The 25,391-nt window shown below is 38.6% G+C and overlaps 1 protein-coding gene across 3 annotated transcripts in view; it reads left to right on the forward strand.

Annotated features, from left to right (window-relative positions):
* SLC24A2 (solute carrier family 24 member 2) overlaps nt 1-24,845 on the forward strand; it is a 111,976-nt gene extending 87,131 nt beyond the window's left edge. For all 3 annotated transcript variants that reach the window (XM_065860725.2, XM_065860726.2, XM_071802198.1), the window contains 4 exons: nt 8,150-8,278; nt 14,869-14,958; nt 15,407-15,573; nt 17,624-24,845. In XM_065860725.2, coding sequence (XP_065716797.1) covers nt 8,150-8,278; nt 14,869-14,958; nt 15,407-15,573; nt 17,624-17,873 — 636 coding nt within the window. In that variant the 3' untranslated portion in view covers nt 17,874-24,845. The remainder of the gene's footprint in view (nt 1-8,149; nt 8,279-14,868; nt 14,959-15,406; nt 15,574-17,623) is intronic.
* Nucleotides 24,846-25,391: the final 546 nt, after the last annotated feature.

A 25,391-nucleotide genomic window follows, 5' to 3' on the forward strand; every position in this document is an offset into this window, starting at 1 on the left:
ACAAAGAAATAATAAAAATAGATCCATCTTACTTATAAAACCCCTATTCTTGTAAAAGTATGATGCTGAGCAAAGGACCCTTGTGAAAGCAAGGTCTCAGGCTAAGACTGCAAAAAGAGGGGAAAAATAGCTTTTTTGTTATATTTTAATTTTAATTTTCATATATTTTTAAGTTAAACTACTTCTTATACAAACATCATACTGCAAATGCTGTGATTTAAATTTTCCTAAAGCTTTCCTGGTTTCTTTAGGAGTTTTTTTTGTCATCTTTGTATTCTTCCCAGAGTCTTTATGTTTTTACTCTTTTCCTTCTTTTTCAATTGCACAAGGCTGAAACACTACACAAGACAAAGGCAAGGGTACTTTCAGTTAATGACTTTTATGTGGTTTCATGAACTAGGTGAATTTCACTTTATTTGCTTTTTTTCTCCTTTTTTTTTTTTCTTCCAAACTCCGTTGTCTTACTTTTGCTTTTTCTAAGGCCCGTAACTCCATTCTTCTTACTCCACTCTCCTCCAGGGTACCTCAGCTATCCTCTTGCTACCCCCAAGCCCTAGACCAACAAGATAATTTCTGTCCTGATGATGCTTGCAGATATTCAAAAAGGCTTTCCAGAAAATATCCCTAGCAACTAAGTCATTTGTCCCAGACAGTAAGACTCATATAATCCCACTCCCACTATAAGCAGCAGCAGCAGATGTCCTACACTTTGATAAAACCAGGATCTTCCACTGAGAAGGGCAGACGGCTATGGTCTTCTTCCAGTCCTAACAGGGAACAATACCACCTCCTACCATACCATCTGTAAGACTTTCCTGCTTCATTTGCAACCAGAAATTGGCTTTCCTTCTGCTGGATATTGCATCTTCCTCAGGGATTTTGTTCTACTTATGACATTCTGTCTCTTAACCTTTAGCAGGTTGCAAAGAAGAAGACTGTATTATATAAGACTTCATAAAGTAGTACTAAGCATGTATGAGAAAATGAAAGAAGACTAAAAGAACACTGACAGTATCTCATTAAATGTTTTATACAGTTCCTTTCAGATAAATGATCCTTCTGAGAAGTCCAGTTGTCTCCCCTCCCCTGCCCTCCCCCCACCTTCTTAACAGGCATTTGATTAAGTGTGTTCAGTCATAGTCGTTTTAACCTGTGGCTTTCCTAAAAATAGCTTCCAATCTGAAGGTAACACCTTTTCCTCCCACCTACACACACACACACACATGCATATACACACACGCACACATACACATGCACACGCTTTTACCTGTTTCCATGGAAACCCCACTGGAAAAATGTTTATGTGCCAGCCATGTCAGAGATAACTTTTCCATGAAAATATATGGCACCTTGTATATCATAGGAGAATGCCATGAATGCTAAATTGTTTTCATTGGCTCTAATCCGCTTACTTGAGCAACAGTGTGGTAAAGCATGTGTTGCCTTTCCTATCAAAGAACAGCAGCACAGTGGGCTGCATTTCAGGACAGAGCCCCTGGTGGGATGGATCTCCCCTGCCCTGTAGTACTCACTCCATTTCCATCAAATTAGCATGATGTCAACCTGAGTAGCATTTTGTTCTCTGTCTCAGGCTATGATTCTGGTCCATATTAAACATTTCTGTTTCATAGAGAAAGGGTAGAGGAGATTTAGAGCAGGCTTTGTTGTAAGGCCATAATATATTCAAGCATGGCTGCTATTTGTTTGATTGATCATTAAAAATACAAAACCTAAACCTCTTCTCAGTTGCCACACTCAGCCTAAGATAAATGCCTGCATCTCGTTTGCCAGTATAGCTCTCTGTAACTTAGTGAAAATGATGGTGCCATAAAAAGGGATTGATCTTTATTTTCCCAAGGCTACTCAGTTGCCTGTTCCACATTTTTTTCTGCATTATACTGGTTTGACTTACTTGAAAACTAGGATAGTGGAAAATTGCGTGAAGACAAAGGCTTATTCTTCAGTTGTATCTCCATCACACCATAGCTGTTACTTCTCCTGGTGGATTGACTGCAGTTCTGACTATTACATTCTGAGTATCTATTTTCAAATTCCTCAAAGAATGTTGGCAAAACTTGAGCATAAAAACCTGCATATAACTCCAGGAGCTGTGCTTTCAGGTATTTGTGCAAAAGCCCAAAAGGACACAAGCAGCAATAACAGAATCTGCAGGAAGTACCTACCTTCCCATAGGCTCCACTCAAAATGTAGCTCTTTCCAGTGAGTTCACAGGGCAGAGATGATTAATATATATTCGCTGCCCTAAGAAGAGCATCCATATATACAGAATGCATTCTGAATGCTCAGGGATTTACTTTTACTCTCTACTTGAATTTTACTCAAGAATTCACAAGGAAAGAGGTTATTTTCTGTCTTAGTTACCGCATAGAAATTGCATACTATTATGTTAGCTTACTATCTCACCTTCTTCCACTTTTTTTTTTCCAGCTGTCAGGTAGGATAAAATATATGAGTGACCCGAGTTACGAACAAGAAACTCAAAGCAGAGACTTGAGGCTGTTCCAGAATTCACAGTAGGGCTCCAGTTGCCTTTGTTCTCTGTCTTTCTAGTGAAATAAATTAATGTGAGATTTACTATTCTAACGAAAAACATCCATTTCAATTCTGAAAATCAGTGCTTACCTCTGAGACATGTAACATTTGAGACATCATAATTTTTTCTTGATTCACTTATTATGAGAAGTTGGGTTGCACAGAGCTCTTCACTTCCAAGAGAAAAAAAACCTCAACAGTCTTCTGCAGCATTATCAGGCAAAGAAAGAAATCGCCTTGTTATAGGTGTTCAATGTCTTTAACACAAGTAAATTGAACTGCAAATAATTCCAGTATGCAGTTTCCTTTCTTCTTGAGTCCTAATGCTAATTCTCTATTGATTAATGATATCAGAAGTCAAAATGCACAAGAAATGTACAAGCATGAGAATTTATAGCTCAGCTCTTCAGCTTAGTTCAGCTAACAGAATAATCCTCAGAATATAATATTTATAATTCATGTGCTGTTATCCAATACAGACTAGTTGGTAGATAGTGGCAGTTTCAATATTTCAGATAAGTTTGAGGTGCTTCATTGTACTAGCTTTCGATGCTGTCCTACTGTCACGATAAAAGTATAAAAATGCAGTTTGATGTTGTGCCAGAAAATCAACTGTTTTGCCTAAGATAATATGAGGGTGAGCATCCATAGAGACAATGATTTTGTGATATTTGCTACAAACAGTGACTACATTGTGACTTTGGCAGATGGAGTTTGCTGTAAGCTGTTGTTTATAAACAAAATAGTTATTGATAAAATGCCACCATATGTTTGTGTTGTTTATATAATGTGAAACACACCATCGTTTCCTCTGTTTGGAAAAATTTTCTTGGGAGATTTGGAAAAGTTGTCAGATCAGTCCTGAGCAAACCAGTAAGAGATTTTGTCTGTGGGATTACACACAAATATTATATAGATGTTCTTAGACTAAGAACTTGTGAAAGATGTAGCATCCAAAGGTTTGGTACCTTTTTTATTGTTTATAATGAGTTAAAAAGGAGAAGAAGTGAAGTACCAAGAAGAGGGTTATAAATATACATAGGTTGGTTTAAAACAAAAGAGTATTTATTACAGAGGTATAAAAGAGAACACAGAGACAAACAACACTTATAATCTCGTTTCTTCAAATTAGGGAATCATAATTGTAGTTTTTGTTGTTTAAAGATATAGCCCACTAACCCTGGTAGGACATATGAAGGGAGCATTTTCCTATTAGATAATTAATTTGGTTATAATTGTTGATTAATTTGCACTAGGATACCATGTCCATCCCATCTAGGCATGAGTATACATACAATATTCACACTGCAAATGTGTATTTAACAAAAAGACAGTTCCAAGCACAAGCAGGAAGAAATGAGGACACAATAATAAAGAGTGGAAAGAATTATGACAGTGAATGAGAATTTCATAGAAACTTATTAATTACTATTATATATGAAGATCTGAAGTAGCTTCTGTCTAAACACTTAATTTCTGGAAGATGAAAAAATATGCCACTTTCCAGTACTTCTTCCCCGAGTGCCTGTGGCTGACCATTGCAAGATACTGGTACAAATGGGCCTTTGGTCTGACTTAATATAGCTGTTTCTATCTTCTTAGTCCAGTCAATCTTACTAACTGTAGAGATTTTAACTACTTTATCCTCCCAAAGTCACTTATTACCTACTGAATATCCACCTTTAAATGCATACTGGGAAAAGGTCTTCAGGTGACCATGCTGGTTAAGCAAAAGTGATACTGGTGCCAGTCATATCTGCCAGGAGCAGTACTGGTGTGTTTGATGACTATCTGGAACATTTAGAATTCATGCTATTTGTATTAATGTAATTACACTGTTCAGTTATATGTTTACTAGCATAGTCTGGACAATCCTTTCAGGCAAAGTCATCAAAGTGGACTTAGAGATGTAGGAGAACCATGATTGTACAGCCTCAGGTTTTACTTGACTATAATATGCCCTCTGTTTTTGTGGCAGAAGTTAAATTTAGGTTCACGTGAAACTTTGTGTAGATATTGGGTTATCATCAAAATGTATAATGTCAGCTACTGTTCATATATGTTCATATGTTCACTCCAGTATCTTTAAAACTCATTAACTGCAGAGCCATAGCAGGGAATTAGTTTTGGGGTAGCACTTATTTGTATAAAGTTTGGTAGGTAGTACCACCTCATCTGGCCTAGAGAAAGGGAGAGTGATGACAGGTATGTCATAAACAAGCAGAATATTCTCCACTTGTGATCAAGCATCTGGAGATCAAGTGAGATACCAGAAGGTATCTAAAATAGTATCAGCATGCGTGTGTTTAGGCAACTGAATACCGGTGTGTATATCATGTTATCATTAGGTTTTTCTTCTTAGCACTGCAGAAGAGAATCATCATGAACATTGCAAGCGCCGAGTTTTCATCACAGAGACTAAAATAAATCAAAACTGTAGAGTATTAGTTTCTAGAAACTGTGAGAATGCATATTCAGTATGTACATTGCAGACAGGCTGCAGCCACAGGCAGCGCACGCAGTCTCTGCCATAAATCCGTGCTGAGTCATTTTATATCACTGCTGCTTAGTCCAAAGCATGACACTCACATTTACGTGGTTTTATAGCTGCCAAAATTATTTCACTTTCATGCCTTGAACTCAGTGGATAGTTCAATATTGCTTTGAAATTTATGGAAGCTAGATTTATAAATAGGTTGAACTTCCTTACTTCCACAGATATTTGGAAGGTCAGCGTTTGAAAATCATATGCTGATTCCGGTTTATGAAATAAGTAATGGAGATCCAGTCTGTAGCATATGTAAATATCCTGGAGTTAAACTAGCGAGAAAAAGGGGTTTGACCTACTATACTGTAGCTCAACTTTGGCCTTTTATTTTGGAGGTAGTTGTGTCTCATGGAGAGGGATGAGGCAGTACAACCTGAAAGTGGCAAGATCTCAAACAGATAGAGCAAGGTTTCTCAGGAGACATGTATCAGATCTCTATATATAATTCTTTGTACTCCTTTGCTGCAGGTTTTGCATTGCCTGTGTGCTCACGCTAGCCCAAAGCTGTTGGGCACAGACACAAGGCTTCAATGAGGCCCAGTGTTGAAGTACAGTGTATACTGGTACAGTACTTCATGAACCAACTTAGGTGATAATTTTCTGTACATTTTGCAGACCCACGTGCAAACCCAGACTAATGTAAAGCTTTCGTTGTGGTTAAATGCCGAATCTCTAAGGATGGCAGTTTAGGGAGTACTTTGTCACTCAGTGCTGTTTATGAAGCAGTACATTTATGAAACTTTATTCCAGCTGAGTCTGCTGCTTGAATTATACACAGGCCACTCAGAAAGAGTTACCCAGGCAACCCTCAATTGGTCCTTTTCTCCTCAAATTTTACCTCAGTCATCATATTTCAAAGCTGAGCATCCATCTCAGATTGATTTTCCCACCCCAGCAGCACCTACCAGAGTGGGAAAGGAATGGATTTGTTTTTTAGGAAGTAGCCCCTTAAACTCCTGCACCACCCCAGTCCCCCAGAATTCAGCCTTCCATAGGTTGCAGCAGATCGTCTGCCCACTTCGGTAAAGAGCTGAAAGCTAAAAGCAGAAGCTAACTTCTTAGGCTGCTCAGGAGCCCCTTAAGTAGTGTGTGGAGTGTGACCAATTGTGCCTGTGTACATTTTTTAATCTTTTAACGATTATACCTATTATGACCAGTTCACTTTATTGCCATGATCACACAGCTTGGGAGTTTTGCAAAAACTAGGGGTTAACAAAATGTTGTCTTATGTTGACATCAACAAGTAACTGTCGAAATAGCCACAGCCTATCAATGTGTTAAGAGGTGAATAGGGGTTTCCTTCCAGTCCATCAGTGTCAGATGATACAGTCATGATGGAAGAGCCTGAGCTAAGAATTGGGCTTGCTTCTGTAGGTGCTGATCAGTTTAGGTAGCTGAGCAGCTGAACAATTCCGGAGTTCATAATAGCAAAATAATTATGAGTTCATTCTTCAAAATTAGCAATAGGTAGAAAACATTATGAGCAATACCAACATATGGTGACATACCATCAATAACTCTTTTGCTTAGAAAAAAAAACCTGACATGGTCATTCAAATGACTGCTTCTAATAACATTGTCATAAGATTTATGTAAACAATCTTAAGATAGAGCTAAAACTGTCAAGAAACCAGTATAAATCTATGGGAAGAGTAACTTACATGCTGCTGAGAGGATTGAATTCTCAATTATTAACTGTTTTTCATGTTCTCAAGCACACAGTTTTCGCCAAGTACTGTTTTTGGACTTCTTCAGCTTTCACTGAGCTCTCTTTCAAAAAGGCTTAACAGTGTTTGCATTACACACATCTATGTGAAAGAACTGTTTAGGCTATTTTTTTCTTTTGCTTTATTCTGTGGTATAAATCAGATCTATATGCAGTTCTGCAGACATTGCCTACCTGTGTGAAAAGTTAAAAAGTTATTTTAAAAGATACACCCAAAAGGCTGAATCATGCTCAGTTTGCTTGCTTTCTGTGGCAGTCTGAGAAGGCTCCATTTTGTTAGCAGAACTAACCTAAGAAAAGAAAAGAAAAGTATGTGGCAGCCAAAAGGTTTTGTGTCATGGGAGAAGGTCTTGATACACATACTCTGTAAAAGAGTTGAGAGGTGAAGAGCATAAACATGAAAGGAGACTTGAGACTGATGTGAAAATCAGCTACACAAGAAAGGAATGTCTTGTTAAGAAGACTGCTGTGTTGTCGCTGGTCTAAACACAAGAGGCTTGGGATGGAGACATGAGGTCTCCATGAGGACAGACCATCAGTGAAGCCAGGGCCTAAGGAGGCTGGGCCATCTCCATCATTGGTGGTTTCACAGCTTGACTGGGCAGAGCCCTGACCAGCCCAGTCTGACTCCCCAGCTGAGCACGGGAGATCCCCATGTCCCTGCCTGCCTGAATTGTCCTCTGGTCCTATGAACAAGGAAAAAATACATATATCTTAAATAGTAACTTTTCAAGTTATGGAAGCTTAAGAAGTTAGATATATGTATGCATATATATATATATATGCACATGTATATAATTCTGTTTATATACATATATATGTTTAGATGTGTTTATACATAGACATGCACACATCTGTCTATCTCTCTCTCTCTCTATCTCTCTGTCTCTCTATCTCTGTCTCTATATGTGGCCAGGCTTAGTGCAGTCCAAACCAGTTTTGATCCCTGACTAGCCTAGCCCACATCCCAAGGGAGAGCCTGTGGGAGGCAGTGCAGAGGCACAAGGTTGCCCTCCAGGGAGAAGGCACAACACTGCTCCATGCATCCCAAGGGACCAGTGTCGCTGTCAACGTAGCTTCAAACAGATGTTCTCAGGCAGCCTGTGCTGCACGAATATCTCATAGTCTGGCCAAAAGCTTTTGACTGTGTCCTAGCTAATGTTGTTGGGTAGGTGTGGTTTTTTTTCACCGTGTATGAATGCAATGTTTTCAGACTTCATGGGTTCTCACTGAAACAGCAGATTCCTCAGGACTCCTCTTCAGAGAATCCCTAACCTCATTCATCCACTTCAATATTCTGCTCGCTGTGGCTTTTTTTCCAGAGTGAAGAGGATGAGGACCAGCCTCTCAGCCTGGCCTGGCCTGACACGCTGCGCAAGCAGCTCACCTACCTTCTTGTGTTACCCATTGTTTTTCCACTGTGGGCCTCCCTCCCAGATGTCAGAAAACCTGTAAGTAGCTGTTGTTGTAAGTTGCTGTGTTCTGCAGAGCAGGGTGGCTCTCTAACTAAATTCCAAAAAGGGACAGTAGTGGATTCCTGTAAAAACAGAGCTAATGATTATTTTTAATAGTTTCTTCTTTGAAGAAGAGGTCACAACATCAGTCTTCAAATCTTCGAATGGGTGCTTATGGGCAGCTGGTTGGTAATAGCTCTTCAAAGATTGCCTTTTGTATTCACTAATATTTTATGACATAAAGTGAAAGTTCTTAAAACTTCTTTAAGGTCTTCACATCTGCATTTCTAGGTCTCCATTAAATGTCATGTAAGTGCTGATAAAGTCTGTCCCTCTGCAGTGCCCTAAAGGTTATGACTGGAAAGACATTAAACTGGCTAAATTTTATCTGTGTTTCAAAAATAATAATGCACATTCCTCTTAAATGCGCGTTCCACTAGATCTTTGTTTTCTATTAATTATCTTTTAATTTTTGTACTGGAGCAAGATCCATAAGTCCTTCTATGTATGAAATCCTTGCTAGTTTTGTCCCAAAAACAGCTGGAAGTAATCTAAGGCTGATTGTTAATACAAATGACTTATTGTGACAAGTTGTCAACTCTTACCATTTTTGTATTCTCATACATGAATACACCTAACTGGGCAGACACATGGAGAGTAAAAGAAAAAAGGTCAAGAGCTGAAAAAATCCTTCATTAGTGTTTTAATCTAATTTCCTTTCTGAATCAAGAAGTGGTTTTGAAACTACTGCAAGTGATTTTGAAACTCTGTGCACAGCTTATAGAGTTATAAATAAACACCCTGAATTCTTTTTTCCTCCTCACACACGCTGAAAAACTTTCTCATCCCACACACTGAAAAACTACAGTTCAGTGCAAGAAACAAGCTAAAATAAGACCTCTGACTTGTTTTTAGACAAAGGTTTCTTGAAGGATATAAACTGACATTTTCCCTTCTAGTCTTTAAGATTTCCTTTCTGTATGTTTTCAAATAACTCTGGTAAACTCTTATTGTTTGGTAACATGGAGAGCATACTATATGAATGTCAAGATTGTTTATTTCTGTGTTTATGCTCTCCTTTTATCATTCAAAACCACCCCTGTGGGGTTTTTTTCGTAATTTGGCCTAAAATGAGCAAGTACCGCTAAGAAATAAGTTATGTGCATTATTTTGTGTTTTGAAAATCTGAAGTTAACTTCGATAGATATGTAGGCTTATCCAATATTCTGTACTTTAGAAAAGAGAACATTTGTTACAATACTGGTTCTAGAAAGCGAATATCTCAAGAAGTTGTGTGGAACCGTGTGTGGTGTGTGTGATCATTAACACTGGTTCACAACAGGATTGGTGTGCTGATGTCCTACAGCTAAAATACCCTGCTGTAACACAAAAGATAAGCACAGGTGTATATGCCAAATGTGTCAATGGGGAACAAAGTTTAGAAATTTCATTCACTGAAACAAGTAGCTTTTTATACAGAAGTAAAATAGCTGCAGTTTGTAATTTCATGTAGTAATAACAGGAGAGGTAGCAGGCTGTATCAGTATGACAAGCTGCTTACTTTGAACATTGCTGTCAAAGAATTAACCAGATGGTTGCATAAACCATCTAACTTTTTAAGGGCAGTTCATTAGTGTGTTTGTCTCTGAAATATTCTCACTTACGTCTGCATGCCATCCCTGCTATTCCCTTCCTAACAAAACAAAACCCAATAGCATCGCTCAGCATGTGCATCAGAAAACTACTTTCCATGAAATCTGTGAGGCAAAAGTTAAAACCAACCTAAAATAATACTTGTATAAATTTGTAGGTAGATTTACCATCAGGGGCTTTATTTACAATTCTGGTAATTTTAGTCAGAAGCCCAAATTCTACATCAAGATTCTCAGATTAGCATGCAGATATATAAAATGAACACTTGTGTGCTATATACTGATTTGAGAGACCATATGGAACCTTTAACATCCTCTGTGGGTGTCCACTTTTCAAGAATGAGTTCTCTTTTACTGCTAAAGTCTCTTTTCTAAACTATCTCCACATAATAAAGATTATTTGACTCCGTGGGACCCAGAAGCTCTAGGAAAATTGTTTCATATACAAGGTCTCTGGTTATAAAGCTAGCAAAGTCTTTGCTGCCTTATTATGCTCTGGTGTAGAGATATGCAGATTTTTATCTACTTGGAATAGATTATGCATTAGTTCAACTTACTCATCAGCTGATTCAATAGCTGACATGTTTTAATGTGTGCTTAGTGCCATAGTAATACCTGCTCACATTAAACAAGTATATACTAATATCCTTGCTGTAACATCTGTAATATTACTGACAGTACACCAGAGGTAGTTGTACCCATGGGAAATTTTGTACCTGATTTTTTTTTTCAGGTATTTTGAACAATAACAGGTGGTTTTACTGTACTGATAACTAATTTCCCTAGTGGCTCTGTAAAGCCCAAAAAGGTAACTGTCCACCTCCTGCAGTAAGAGATATTGAAAATCTGAAAGGAAAATGATGTGACTAAGGTGGCCCAGTCACAGGTATTGAACAGCACCTCCTTTGTTGAAGCCATATTGCACTGTCCATCCCTTTGTGTTACAGGTCAGAAAAATGGCTATCAAGGCTCTAGTCCTGCTGTCACTGGACCCATATGTGGCTGTTCATTGTAACTGCAAATTCCCATTTCCAACACAGAGGTAGAGCTTACAGGAACTCTTGTTGCCATACAGAGCTGCACTGTTACCAAGGGGACAAGGACAAGATGTTCCTGCACAGATCCAGTTACAGGAGCAGGTTCTGAGTAATCAGATTTAAGCACTGTCAAGTATGAAAGGAAAATCAAAGCTTTCAATGCAGATAAATTTATGTACAAGAGAAACATATGATTCATTCAGGTTAAAGGTAAAGATGTTGGTAATAATACTGACTAAAATTAAGTCAGTTACTTTGCAAACTGTTAAACACTGACTGTCTTTCAGGATCAGGCTTTTAGAAGAAAAATCTTCATAGCTGGATATTTCTTGCTACTTAAAGTCCTGTTTTTCAGACATTGGCATGAAATCAATGCAGAAACATACCAAGAAAATGTCCCTAAGCTTGCTGATAGAGAGGAACAGTATCAATCCAACCAATCTACAGTGAAACTGGAAAATTCTTTCTTTTTTGTTAAAAGAAAATAGTATACAGACTGAATGAGCTGTGGCTTTTCTGATTTGTCTGTTACCATGACCACAACAGAACCAACTGGTAATAAAATGGGCTCTCTCTTTACAAGGCAACCATCACAACAGCTACCAGAAAAGGTGGAGGCAAGAATTGCCATCTGCTGTTTCTGACTAATTGTTCTAGGAAAATGCTTGGAATTGGCAGTTCTCTATATTTCCAAGACCTAGGAAGTTGCAATGAGATAAATCTCAAAAGAATGCTATCATTAGTTACAAAATAAGTTACAAAAATTATTACCATACTTTGGAAATAAAAGCCAGCATCCAAAAAAGAATCAGGACTGTCATTACTGCTTTTTAAAAATTTCATCTATATGCAAATAATATAGCAGAATCTGTGGAGTCCTTTCTTGGTTTCATCACCTGTAATATGTACAAGCTTTAAATTTTGCCTTTTTTGAGTTTAAATGTCTCCCTTTTAAAACAGATAATTAAACTGTTAAGCCTATTAACTGACCCTTAATCTTGAACTGCTACTAGTCAGTTAATTTTACTGGGAGAGGATTATCTAAGACAGGCTAGGAATATACATGCTGCAAAGTCACTGACTCGTAATTCTTAGCCTTCTGAATTCTGTGGGTGTCTGATTCAGGTAGGCAATGTCTCATTATTTTGCAAAAAACATTTAGTATATAAAATCTCATTGACAGAGAGCTATGACTGGCCAGTATAGCTCTTGCTGTATTAGTTTTGTATAAGCTAATATATGCTTATGTCTTGAGTATTATATAGTAATTATTCAAATTGCACTACTATGAGGTGCTCTATCTAGATTTTTGACCATTTGCAACAATGTTATAGCTTCATAACTGCATTCATCATATGTGTTGCCAGAAAATCCCAGTTTTTACAAGAAGGATAAAAATGTTGAAAGTTGGAAGTGTTGGCTACTAAGAATGGGGAAAAAGAAATGCTATTTAGTTTTTGTTTGTTGTTTGTTTGTTTGTTTGTTTTTTTAAATGAAATTGCTGTTTAGATTCATTTATCCCTCCCAGACTCAATTCTGCTCCCACTGATGTGAAATCACTATTTAACAGCCATCTTTGCATTCCTTTCAAATTGTGTTCCTTTTCAGACTAAGTTCTTGTCCCCCAGTCCATGTACGGTTTTGATTTTAAACTTAAAAGTCTATCTGAGTATGCCTAAACATCAGAAGCTCATTATCAGATTTTCTGATTTGATAAAAATTTAGAACTCTGTTTTGAAAAAGTAACCCTGCTCTGTAATGATTTAAGAAACAGATCAACCAAAATAGCTTGTTCAGTTCTAGAAACAGTGCTTGTGACAGTAATAGAATTTCTGTGAAAATTACGGTTCCAGGTGCAACTGTGGCTATTTATGCCTATAGTTAAATATAATTAATTTAAAACACCTACTGGAATGATTTCTTTACTCCAAAAAAAAGTTCAGGTATTTATTTTTATATGGGCGGGATTAGTTGCATCGTTAAATCTGTACCATCTTTGAAGTGTGTTCCTATATATTTAGTTGTGAAGTTTTGTAGTTTGTGTTCGTCAATGTTCACGTGCTCAGGTTTCAGGAAGGCATTTAGCATTATTCAGAGTGCCTACAGGGAGCAAGTATTCTGTAGCACAGCCTACAGCTGGACCTGCTGCTAGAGCAGATATGGACCTTTTAATTGTCCTGTCCTGTAGATGAGTGTGTACAATTGCTGTTGCTGACTTTACCTTTTTCCCATCAGTAATGACCTGATCTCATTCCATTTGGATCAGCAGAAAGAGTCTACACAATTTCAACGAGCTGCAGACCAGCCTTGCGCTTCTCTGGTTCAGCTGACAAAGACAGTGTCATTCCCGCTTGACCAGCCCAATTCACTGAGCACCTCTTAGTCCTCAGCCACCCGTGATCATCAATTCCTAAATATGACGCTTTCCCGTATAAATGTCTTTTGTGTCTGTTATACAAGAAAAGCTAGCTCTGCAACTCTGTAAAGTCCTAAAAAAGAGAGTTTTGTCATGGCTTGAGCAAGCTGAATTGACAAAATCCAAATAGGATTTTCTTTCTAGAAGTCATGTTCTTGGAAGGTCCTGCAGTCATATCTGCTTCCACAGCAGCCGGGAATGACTCACAGGCTAGTGGGTCTCCTGATGCAGCAGGGACACATCCTGCAGCAGAGAGGGGAACAGCTAAGGTGCACTGCCTAAAAAATCCGGAGGCCCATGCAGAGCAAAAGGTTGAAGTGGAATTGATGAGGATTTAACAGGAAGAGGTAGTGCAGGATCGAGCAGCAGCAGCAGCAAGTATTCGAAGTGATGTAACGTACTTCTGTCCTACTGGTTATGCATGAATATTTGTAGGACTCTGCTAGTGGCCCATCATGAGTCATCTGAGGTGAAGATCTGTGTTCAGAAGGTCCATGCCCATAAAGAATGTATTTTCATTCAAGACTACCAGCATTCATTCACAGTACAAATTTCATTTTAAACACTAATTTGATTTAGATAGCAATTGCCTGGTACAGTGCTGCAGTCATGTTTCCTTACTTTAGTATTTAACTTGATCTCATTGTGATATAGATCTAGCCACCCAATAGGAGGTATGGATGATGTAAAAGACTAGAAAGAACAGAAACCAAAATAAATCCTTAATCTGAATATAACCCTTTCACTGGCTGCAAGAATGCTGTCTTTTCAAAGTTTGCCATTAATAAGGGAGAATCTGAAGATTAGAATGAAGATACTTTGGTGTTATACAGATTTTTTAATTCACTGAAAGGCTTTGGAGTGTGTTCTATGTTTTTATAACAAGCTTCTACACAAAACAAAGCATGGCAAATATGTGCTTAATGTATCTTGCATTCTAATTGAGAAAGTGGGTTGTTTTCCGAAGAGAAGTAAATGCCCTAATAAATTTTGGATGCATATTTTTTTTTAGTTCTGTCATATGGCAGCCTTTGACTGTGAAATGTGTTGCACAAAGTTACTGATGTGTAAATAGTACAGGTACCTGTTTTAGCAATTTGAAAGCATTTTTTCTGAATAAGCACAAAGTTATTAATAAATTTAGAAGCCAAACCACCGTCCAGCTAAACACATATGCAAACTGAGGCATAACAGAATATTATACAAATGACAACCCAAAACTTGCCATTCATTGTACAAGTGATCAGGAGGTGTTATTTTGCAACTGAAGCTGTTGGAAGAATGAGGCATAGGTAAGTGTGGGGAGTCCATTTCTTAACATTCTTAACATTTCTTTTGATCATCTGATGATGATCAGAATAGTTTGTCAAAACAGATGATCAGAAAAAATGAGAGGCCACTCTCATTCTGAGAAGCATGTCACAGTAGAGCACATGAGCCTTCAACATGGGTGTTCATGGTTTCTCTTTGTTTCTGTTTCAGAAATCAAGAAAATTTTTCCCTATCACGTTTTTTGGCTCAATCAGCTGGATTGCATTTTTTTCTTACTTAATGGTCTGGTGGGCACATCAGGTAAGGAGGTGATACTGGTACAAAATACAAGCCCTGCATTGTGTTTTGCACTGTGAGAGATCATTTAGGATCAGAGTTCCTCATCTATTTCATGCTGAGTAGCGGTTTGTTTTAGGAACTGTGACCGTGGAAGAAGTAAACACTACTCAGTAAATGGAAGGTAGTTCAGAGAGCTTGTGGTTGTCCTGACCACAGGATTTGATCATTCCAGTAACATCAGAGCCATCAGCAAACACTTGTCAATACCTACTGATTCTATTTGACAATCTTATCTTTCTTCTGAAACGTGGAAATTTGTGAAAGCAAGTAATTATCCAGTCTTGCCTGTATTCTCCAAACTAGTCAACAAACTCCAGGATAATATTGCTGGTTAAACAGTTTTACAGCAGAAAGCATTTCTTCACCACAGGACATTTTTTTTTTTCTGTTTTTGCTTAAACACTTTTAGGTTGGAGAGACCATTGGTATTAGTGAAGAAATCATGGGATTGACTATTTTAGCTGCTGGCACATCCATTCCTGACCTTATTACCAGTGTTATTGTAGCACGCAAAGGTCTGGGGGACATGGCTGTATCCAGCTCTGTTGGAAGCAACATATTTGACATCACAGTGGGGTAAGTCCTACAGCAAGAATATTGTGTCTATTTTAACAAGTCCTTTGTTCTTAGCATGTTGCTGTGGTTTTGCCAAGGTGTTGCCTACAGCAATTTTCTGCCCTTGATGGTTAAAAAGAGTGATGCAAATGTGCAATGGGCGTTACTATTTCAAGTGCTCAGAAGTTTGTAGACAGTTGCATGACAGAACTGTTGTGAATTTGTTGCTTAATTCTCTCTTTGATACGTTGCAGAGCGGCCCAGGTAAGTGAATTGCACTTAAAAAAGTATGCAAGAGTATTGCTCCAAGAAGGAATTCCTGAACCCTTTTATGATTTTGTCAGGTTACTGTTGTTTTTTTGTGTTAGCACTCATTGTGCTTCTACTAGAGATTTCTTTATAAATGAGGATCGGGGACAATTCAGTGCTTCTGCAGTATTCAGCGTGTTTACTGTAATAAAACCAGAAATGTCATCTTGCGTAGCTCATTTAGGCTGTTGTTGACATGCGATTTTTTTTATACCTGGCAAGTCCCAAATTACAAACCAATTCTCTGTTAACACAAAGGACCTTTTGTATACCTCTGACAATGTGAAGCAATGTAAGATTACACTGAAATGTGCTACTTACACTTTAGTGCTTCATGGCAGCTCTAGGATAATGATGTGTGTGACATGTAGTTGGAATTAAAATTCCTCTTTGACCTTTTCAGGCCAAGTTAGATCAGGTCAAGAAATGTAGTAATCTATGCCTCAGTGTTTCAAAAATGTGCAGGAAATGTACAGACAAACTTTACCTTTATTCCCTGTATTCTCATCTTCAACACAGGATAGGAGCACTGAGAATCACGTCTGTACTCTCAGTTTATCCATCTTTGGTTGTTTCTTGCTATAAAACACACAAAAGAGCAGGTCTAGTCATAGTCGTAGAACAGATCATGGTTTTCACTGCTGAAAATATACCAGCAACTGCACAGGTACAAAAAGGGATTCTGAAGTTAGAGTGATAGTAAATGGCTTTTTTAATCCATGTTAGCTAATGGCAGTACCTTTGGACACAGCAGAAAAACTGGGCCACTTTTTTTCTATTAATCTAGAAGCATGACGCATTTGAAATAACATCTGTAAGCAGCAGACCTGCAAAACGTGAAAATGTTGTTCACTACTATGTGCTTCGATTTAGAGCACGTAGGATGCATTGAAAAACTTCTCTCTATTGAAATGTTTTCTTACTTTTCTTGGAATTTTTAGTCTTCCTGCCAATGGAAATGTTGTCCTGTATCAGTCTGATGAAACTGGTGTGTTTACAACAGAAATGACACAGCTGAGCTGTAGGCTGGCTTAGTTAGTACTGAGGCTGTAATAAATTATTCTCTCTTGAGCTGCTTATTTGAAGTTTGAATATTGAGAGCTTCTGACAGCTCTCTTCATGCTTTCTAAGCCTGCTAAGCTCCGATCAGTGGCTTAAATATTTATTTCAGCTTGACATCTTCCAGAGGGATGTTGCCTCATTCTGTGGCATCAGAGATGAGAAATGCAATGACAGCAAATACAGAAATAGAAATTAAGCTGGAGTTCAGTTGAAGTTCACATTTTAACACAGGTTTATAAAGTAAATCTGGATCAAGGGTTCTAAGAGCCAAAATTTGAGATCAGTGCCTTGCAGAGTGCTGGTTCTTCATGGCAAGGACATGTCGTTAGGCAAACACGCTCCTGTAATGTGGGCTCTTGGAAAGAGGGTGGAAGTAGATTCTTCCATAGATGGTCTGATATCCAGAAGCAAATGAAAGGGTTCTCCCTGCTCACAGACAGGGTGCCAGGTGATTTGTCAGCCAAGAGAAATATAATTCACCAACATAACTGGTGGAAGAGAGGGGAGCCTAAATCCTATTTGTTCACCCCGAGAACCAAGAGCAGGCTGACAGATTAGATTTATGTACGCATTAGAAGAGTTTCGTAGCTCACTTTATACAGGGAGCCTCTGGCTGTATTTTGAAGTGCCTCCAGAAAGTTTCTAGTGCCCATTTCTACACCTCTGCCATGTTTCAAATTTATTTTGTGTTTCTCAACAGCCTTCCTCTTCCGTGGCTCCTGTATGCTGTGATTAACAGCTTTGCACCAGTGACAGTCAGCAGCAACGGTCTGTTCTGTGCAATTGTCCTCCTCTTCATCATGCTGCTCTTTGTCATCCTCTCCATCGCTTTCTGCAAGTGGAGGATGAATAAAATCCTGGGCTTTCTCATGTTTGGACTTTACTTTTTGTTCCTGATTGTCAGCGTCCTTCTGGAGGACAAAGTGATCCAGTGTCCTGTCTCCATCTAGTGGCAAGTGCTGTTTCTCGTGAAAAAGGAAAAAAAATGATGCATATATGTTTTTTAAAAAATAACAAAATCAAACAGGAAAAAAAAAAACACAAAAAAACAACACAGTAGAAAGCTTCTATGAGAATAACCCATGGATTTTTAAATTTCCTCTCCCTCAATCTTAAAAGAGAGAAAGAAATGGATACAAAGGATGGATCTCAAAGCTGAGGAATGACTTGCTGGACAATGCAGTCACACGTGAAGGAATGGGTCCAGCTGCGCTGAGCTTTTCTTTGTCTGCTGCAGTGAATCCTCGACGCTCGTTACTGGAGATGCTGCGCACGCATGGAAACATTGAAAGCTACTGCTTCTCCTATGCCTATGGTATATACCCACAGACTTCTCATTCTCTGTAGTAATATACACAGACACACAACGTGGTCAGTTCTTAAAGCTCTCATCTTCTAAGGGGAATGCTAATATTAACTTTGTGGAGGCACTGCCCTCCACACACCCTGGTATGTGATTTTTTTCTGATAATCTGCTGAAACTCCTGAATGGAAAGCATACAGCGAGCACATGAGTCACAGGCAGGGAAGAGCTTGCACTTCTCTTCATATGAGTGGATTTATATGATGCGATTTCAGCAAAGCCAGGGAGTTCATCAGTGTTTTGATCCTCTGCATCACAGGTCTGTAAAGGCAATCAGCAGGATGTTAATGGTGGTTTATTACATCTTGCAAAACTCTTGAGATTCCAAAAACTCTGGCTCTGTCACTGGAGGGGCCACACTGCCTGGCCATTTTGTAACTGGTGCAGATTTTCATTGCATTCACATGCAAAGACCAGAATGGGGATATTCTTTCTTACGTAACAGCAACACAGCATGCGGAGAGATCATGCAACTACTATGTGAACACACCATTTTTACTAATGCAGCAATACCAACAGTAGTACCAATGGCTTTCAGATGCTGTTATCATTATGAGTTTGCCTTTTCATGCCAGAAGAAAAAGGCTAGTTTGCTTCTGCGTAGTATTTCATATGAAAAATAGAAGTAATTGTGAAGTGGCAGCTTAATTGCTGAAGTGGATATATATTTTACAGACTATGTTTCACCACTACTTGGAGTGCAAGGACCTTCACAGCTACATATAGCCATTGCTGGAAGAGATCCTCAGCTGATGCACAAAGCTGGGGCAGTTCATATTTGTTCTTATAAATCTTGAAATTAGGTAGGAGAAACTAACAACTTGAATATAGTGGAGCTGCAGGAAACCTACATTAATTTTTTTCAGTATTGCTGGAAATGTGAATGTCTAAAGAGGCCCAGCACGAAATGAAAATGCAATACTCTTTTACTGAAGTCCTGAGAGAAGGTCCAAACCCAGAAAAAAAAAAAAATAAGGTGGGAGAAAGGAACGAAATGTTCATCTTTCCTGTAGTTTGGATGATTTAAAAAAAATGGGAGGACTGGAATGAGTGTTAAGAAATTATTACAGATAATTGTTGTTTGTTTGAGTCTTTGTGCAGTTAGAGTTCATGAAATTTCAGCACATTTCTTCAGCATTGTTTTGTATTTGTATTGCACTCACAATGGCAATGTCATGCTCACAGCTGTGTAACAGAAGGCTCAGCACATTTTGTCTTGTCTGTTTTTCTGTGCTCCATGCTCTTTGCTTCTCACTCAGCCCCTTTGTCCTTTACTGTTTTCCTATTATATGTGTTTGTATATAACAGTATCTGGTTAGAGAGTAAGGACTTGACAGAAAACAATGGTAGAGAAAACAGTAAAAAATACATGTTAAACATTACTAAAATCTTAATATTATGTAATATCATGAAGGTAAAAGTGAGATACTAATAAACACGGCAAGAAAACTAGGTGTTACAATGTCTGCTACTCATGTCTTGTCTTAGAATATTAAGTCCTAGCTACATTGAGAATCAGTATTATGATCTTAACCATACATTTGCAACGTCTCTTGCTGCTTAGTGTTTTTTAGTGTGAGCTTCTCTCATTGTGAGAAGAAATTTGTCTGTGTATTTAAGATCCTTCATTGCTCCAGGATCCTTACCTGTCTTAACAATAGTGCTGCCCACCTCTTAGCATTTGTTTCTACAGGTGTACACAATAGAAGGATAGGTATATACGTACCTACCGTGCCCTCTACTGACAAGAATGGCAATCATGCAAATCTGTAACCCAAATTCTGAGCTCAAATGAAACTGGTTTCCCAAAATACAGAGCTGACTCCACAGTATAATGTGTTTCAGAGGAGTCATGAAATGCTTTTTATTTCTGATGACAGTGCTCAAACCAGACTTTCGATATGACCCAAGTGATCCTTTCCCCAAGTCAGCAGGATAGGACAGAGTGATCCAAAACAGCAGGTGCAGGATCTTCATAGCTCTGTGTGTATGGCTGCTTACGACATACAAAGATGCCCAGATTTGCTGGTTTGACTTTTCAAAACAAGAAACCTAGGAAAGGCAAGAGTCTCATCTCTGTTCAGTACATTACTCCTTTTTCTTTCTTTTTATCGTCTTCTTTTTTTTTTTTTTTTTTTTTTTTTTTTTCCTGAAGACTTCATGACCAGCATGGTATAACACCCACACTGGAAAGGAAAAAGCCTGACCTTCAGAGCTGTAAGGACACAGTAGTGCTCTCTGCAAGTGAGAGCAGCAGCAGCAGAGACCACTGCCCTGCTGATGGCAGGGAGGGAGCAAAGAGTAACCGATCCAAAGCCCTACACACTGGGAATATTTCAATCTAAAGCTGGCATCAACAGCTTGAAGGAAGAATTTTTGTGTGTAGGGCTAAGGGTTGGTATCCTGTAATGGCATTTGTATCCTGTATTAAAATATATCTGACTCATTTATTTCCTGTGTCTGCTTGCCCCTGTCAACAAATTTATCGTGGAAGGTATTAAAAGTAAATTTTTCCCCTCAGGAATGAGATACCTCATGCCCCCCACTGCCTTGCATCTGCTGGGCAGATCATTATTCCAGTGGCTGAATAACTCTGTGATCAGTGGCAGCTCAGCTACAGAGGTAGTAGGAGAGATTTCAGATGTGTGGTGCTTTCCGTGGAGGCTCGCTGTGAAAGCTGGTTATACTTACCAAGGCAGATTCCTACATGAGTGCTAGAGTAAACTGTTTCAGGATATGTGCACCCAGTGTGCTCTGTGATTATAAGGTGACAGCTGTGCTGGTAAGAGTAAACAGAGGAATGGGATGGAGGGAGAAGCATGGCACCTGGCCCCATGTGGGAGGAGTTTGAAAGTCTTGAGCTGTGGTGCTGAGAGACCAGCCGAGAGCTGCTGCATACCAAGGACTGGGTGTCCATAAGCTGTCCAGGCTCAACGGCACCAAAAATGCACACCACTAGTTAGGACACTCGTATTTTACAGTGACAGCAAATTTCCCAGCATAAAGTGTTCTTTATTGTGCATAACTCTTTCAGTATGGGATCCATGAGTGTTTCTTAACACTGTCCACCTAGAAGTCAAAATTAAATTTCTGTTTTCTTCAGTCAAAGCTCTGAATGACTTCACCAGGGATCTGGTCCTGCAAACTGCCTGAATTCTACAATGAATTGTTGACATTGAAGCCTGTTCCGCTTACCTGTATGCCTGTGCTCATTTATTCAATTGATGCTGCTGTCTGGATAATCCTTATGAAGCATAAATTAATAATTAATACAGAAACTGGTGTTATGATCAAGATCCTATTCCAGCTTAGTGTTTTCAGGACAACAGCAGTTGGCAGCACAGTAAGTAAGATAAGAATGCAACTTCAGGTTAAGTAGCCAACTCTTTGTGACACCATCACACCTGAGCAGAACCAGTATTGGACATGATTTTTGGAAGGGATTTCCAGTAGCAATTGAGTAGGATTGTGGGTCAGATTGTAAATTTTCTGCACTGCCTTCACTGGAATTAAAGAAGAGAGTGGGTCCTGTCAGTACAAAATACCATTGGAGTCCTGCAAGTATTTTCTGTTTTCCACTAAAAAAAAAAAAGACAGCTTCCCTCTGCAGAAGACATCATAGTCGAATCTGTAGGGTGAATGCTGTAAGAATGTGATAAGAAGTGTCATATGAGGATGATCTTCTCAAGAACTACATGTAGACATAGAAAAATCTTTCAGCAAAGCTCTGTGCATTTTTAAACTAAGTATTTTACTGGAAGCTACTGCTTTCTTGTAATGCAGACAGGCTCTTTGTGTCTGTACGCCTGTGCTTATTTCTTCAAATGAGGTGGCTGTCTGCATAATCTTCATGAAGCATAAAGCACAGTGGGTGACAAAGCAGCTTATCTAGATGTCATTTGATGTTTGTAATGGCAATGAACATAACATGTAATTTCCACATATGCTACTCTGAAGTAGTTTATGGTCACTGTCACTCATGGTACTGTTATGTGTGGATATGAAGGTCCACAAAGTGGTACGTTAAACATGTGATTAATCCAAGTACTGTAAAAAATAGTTGCTTAGAAATATTCGTAATGTTTGGGTGTTTTTTAAGGGATTATTTCTCTAGTTGTCTTTTACTTCATTGCATATTTTGCGAAAATGGGGATATACAACTTTTTAAAATTATTTTTCTTTTGGTAGTAAAAAATTGCTTAAAATAGTATCTTGTGATCCATATGACTGAAGTTCTGAATCAAATATGAGTCTGTATCAGATGGAGTTATTTAATTTAAAACAAAGGAATAATCCCTTTTCCACCAACTGGCCCACTGAAATCAGAAGGTTTCTGAAATTAGCTAGGGCAAGATACAGACTTTTATCTTAGGATCCCATATTTCTTAAATGCACTTGTGTAATAAACGTAGTTGTCCTGGGAACTACATATAAAGAGAAAAATCACATTCACTTGTATTCTTGGAAGTCATTTTACCTCTCATAAATAACTATGACACAACTAACTGGGAAAGAAGCATGGTTAGTTCCTCTGAGAAGATGATACTTGGTTTCCTGCTATTCGTGGGAAGTCAGATGCAAGATCTTGCACCTGGAAAAACACCTGCAGAAAGTGATTTTGAGATTAGCAATTGGAGTGGTTTGCACTCAACAGTGTGGAGAAGAGTCCTGATTCAGCCCTCCAACAAATGTGGATTTCAGTCCTTGTTGATTTTGGAATGATCCTTCTTGGATTTGTTGCCATCAGGTACAGGAATATCAGTATTGAGATATCTGTCATGTCCACTGGGATGGGGGAGAATAACTTCCAGGTGGAAGTTAGCAGTTCAGTGCGCCCATCCGATACAGAAGTTGTACATGGATCACAGCCCCGTAGGCCAGACAACTCATCCTGTAGATCTACTGTGTGTTGTCAATGTCTGGCACCTCAGGACTTGTCTGCCTGGATGGGTGCAGCTAGTTTACACATCCCCCTGCCCGCGCTCCTGCTGCCTGGCTGGATGTAAGCCATGTCTTCTCCAGAAGCCATGCAGTCACATCAGATGGCCACTGAGCCTGTGCTCCCAGCCAGCCAGATGCAGGTCAGCCCCAGCCTAGAAGCCATGTAACCACTTGGAGCATGGGTAGACACAACTGGCCGCATCGTTCCTACGTGAGCCATAAGTAGCCCAGGACAAGACTGAGTAAGAATTAATGTAATTAGAGATTGGTAAATGAACTGTACATTCATGTAGATTTATTGTAAATTCACCCTTCATCAAGAACTAAACCATCCGAACAAATTTTTATGCGTTTTTAAAGATCTTGCACTTTACCTTTTTTTTTTTTTTTTTTTTTTTAATGTCACATAGTTGTCTTAATGCAAAAAGAAGCCATAAAAAAAACCCAGAAGATGAGTATGGGGTTTCTAAATAAGGGGATCATTACTTTTAAAGGAAAGAATCCATTTCATGTCTCTGTTGAAGCTATAATGTAAAATACTGTCAAATAAATGTACAGTAAAGTGGGATGTGGTTTTCCCTTAGTGAAGCCATGAGTTGGTCAGGGGGGAGTTTGCTCATACTCTTGAGCTTCCCTGTGCGACTGTACAAAATGCTGCCCCCTGCCTTTGCAGCCGGGGCTCAACCCTGCCATTCTTGTTCACCCCAAAAGAAGGAATACAATGCTTGCAGAGCCAGGCCCAATGAAACGGTTAAATCATCCTGTTATTCTAATGCTTTCTCCCACTGAGATCACAGTAAAGGAAATTCCTTATATTTGAGTTAAAGTTTATGAGAGATGAGTTACTTCTGTCAAATCTGTTTTACGAAATAGTTGAAATCCTCAGTGTCAGGCTATCCAATAGAAATCAACCCTTTACTTTAATCCCCCATCAAAATTAAGTATTAATAATGCCAAAGGGGTTTTGCTGGGTTTTGTGTTCACTTCCATTATCGAGATGTCTCTTAGTTCTAATTTTGCAATCCTGACTCTGGGGGCTTGACTCACATGAGTAGAAATTATTTCTGTCACTTAAGATGGCAAGATCAGGCCACTGTATTGTCATGTGAAAATAATAGTAGCATATTATAACTGACAATCAGATGCTATTCTTGTAATCTTTTTTAGCTTGTTTCACTTTGTCATTTTCATACTCTTCCATATCTCGTTTTCAACTTATTGTAGGAAGAAAATGAAAAAGTCCCTCGTGTTAACTCATTTTGAACTTAAATATATATATATATATATATATATTTATACACACATATATTGCAATGGAATCCAATCCAGGCAACCCCCTGAAAAATTCCAGATTTTCTCATATGTTTATGTGTATGGATCATTATGCACTAGATGAAGCTCATGTATCTCTGAATCAGTATTTTCTCTGTGAATATAAGTTTGTATATAGTGTGAAAGTTACCTTTATTTGTACATAGGCTCTTGGAAATAATCCCTTCTATCAAAGGTCCTACTTCACTGTATCTACAGAATGTTTCACTTTGTCGTGTACACTTTCTCACCTTATGATATCAATACAGAGCTCTTCATATAAATCCCTTTATGTAATTGAGTTGTCTAAGTGTGAATAACAACAATAAACACTACTAAAAAGATGTAACTATCATTTTGCTCAGTATCTTCTTTCTTAATTTTCTTTGACTTGCTCTGACTTTGGAAATAGTATTTTAACTACCTGCTCTGGTTTGAATGATGGTCTGCAATGCTATTCTTCATCATAAGCATTCAAGTAGCACTGACTGCCTCTTGCCATGTGCTGCCTGCTGTGCATACACAGAGTAAGGAAAACATCCATGTTCCAGGGAGCCTAAAATTTCGTTAAACAGGGGTTTTTTTTGTCTACAGCCCAGTGCAAATCCACCAGACAGCAGCTTCATGGAGCTGTGTGTGTCTGTAGCCCTATGGTCCTATTTGGGCCAAGTTCCCCCACATTTGTTAATGAGGAGTTTGCTTATAGGTTGTTTTGAGTGCCATGCTTCAGTTTGACACCTTCTCATCTAATCTTCAGCCTGCACAGTCTGTCATCCTTGCCAGCTAGGATGTCTGGCTTTTTTTTAGTCTGTCTTTGGATGAACGGTACTTTTAAACTAAAGAATGATCTTTA

This window comes from Patagioenas fasciata, chromosome Z, assembly GCF_037038585.1.
Source record: "Patagioenas fasciata isolate bPatFas1 chromosome Z, bPatFas1.hap1, whole genome shotgun sequence".
Lineage (NCBI taxonomy): Eukaryota > Metazoa > Chordata > Aves > Columbiformes > Columbidae > Patagioenas > Patagioenas fasciata.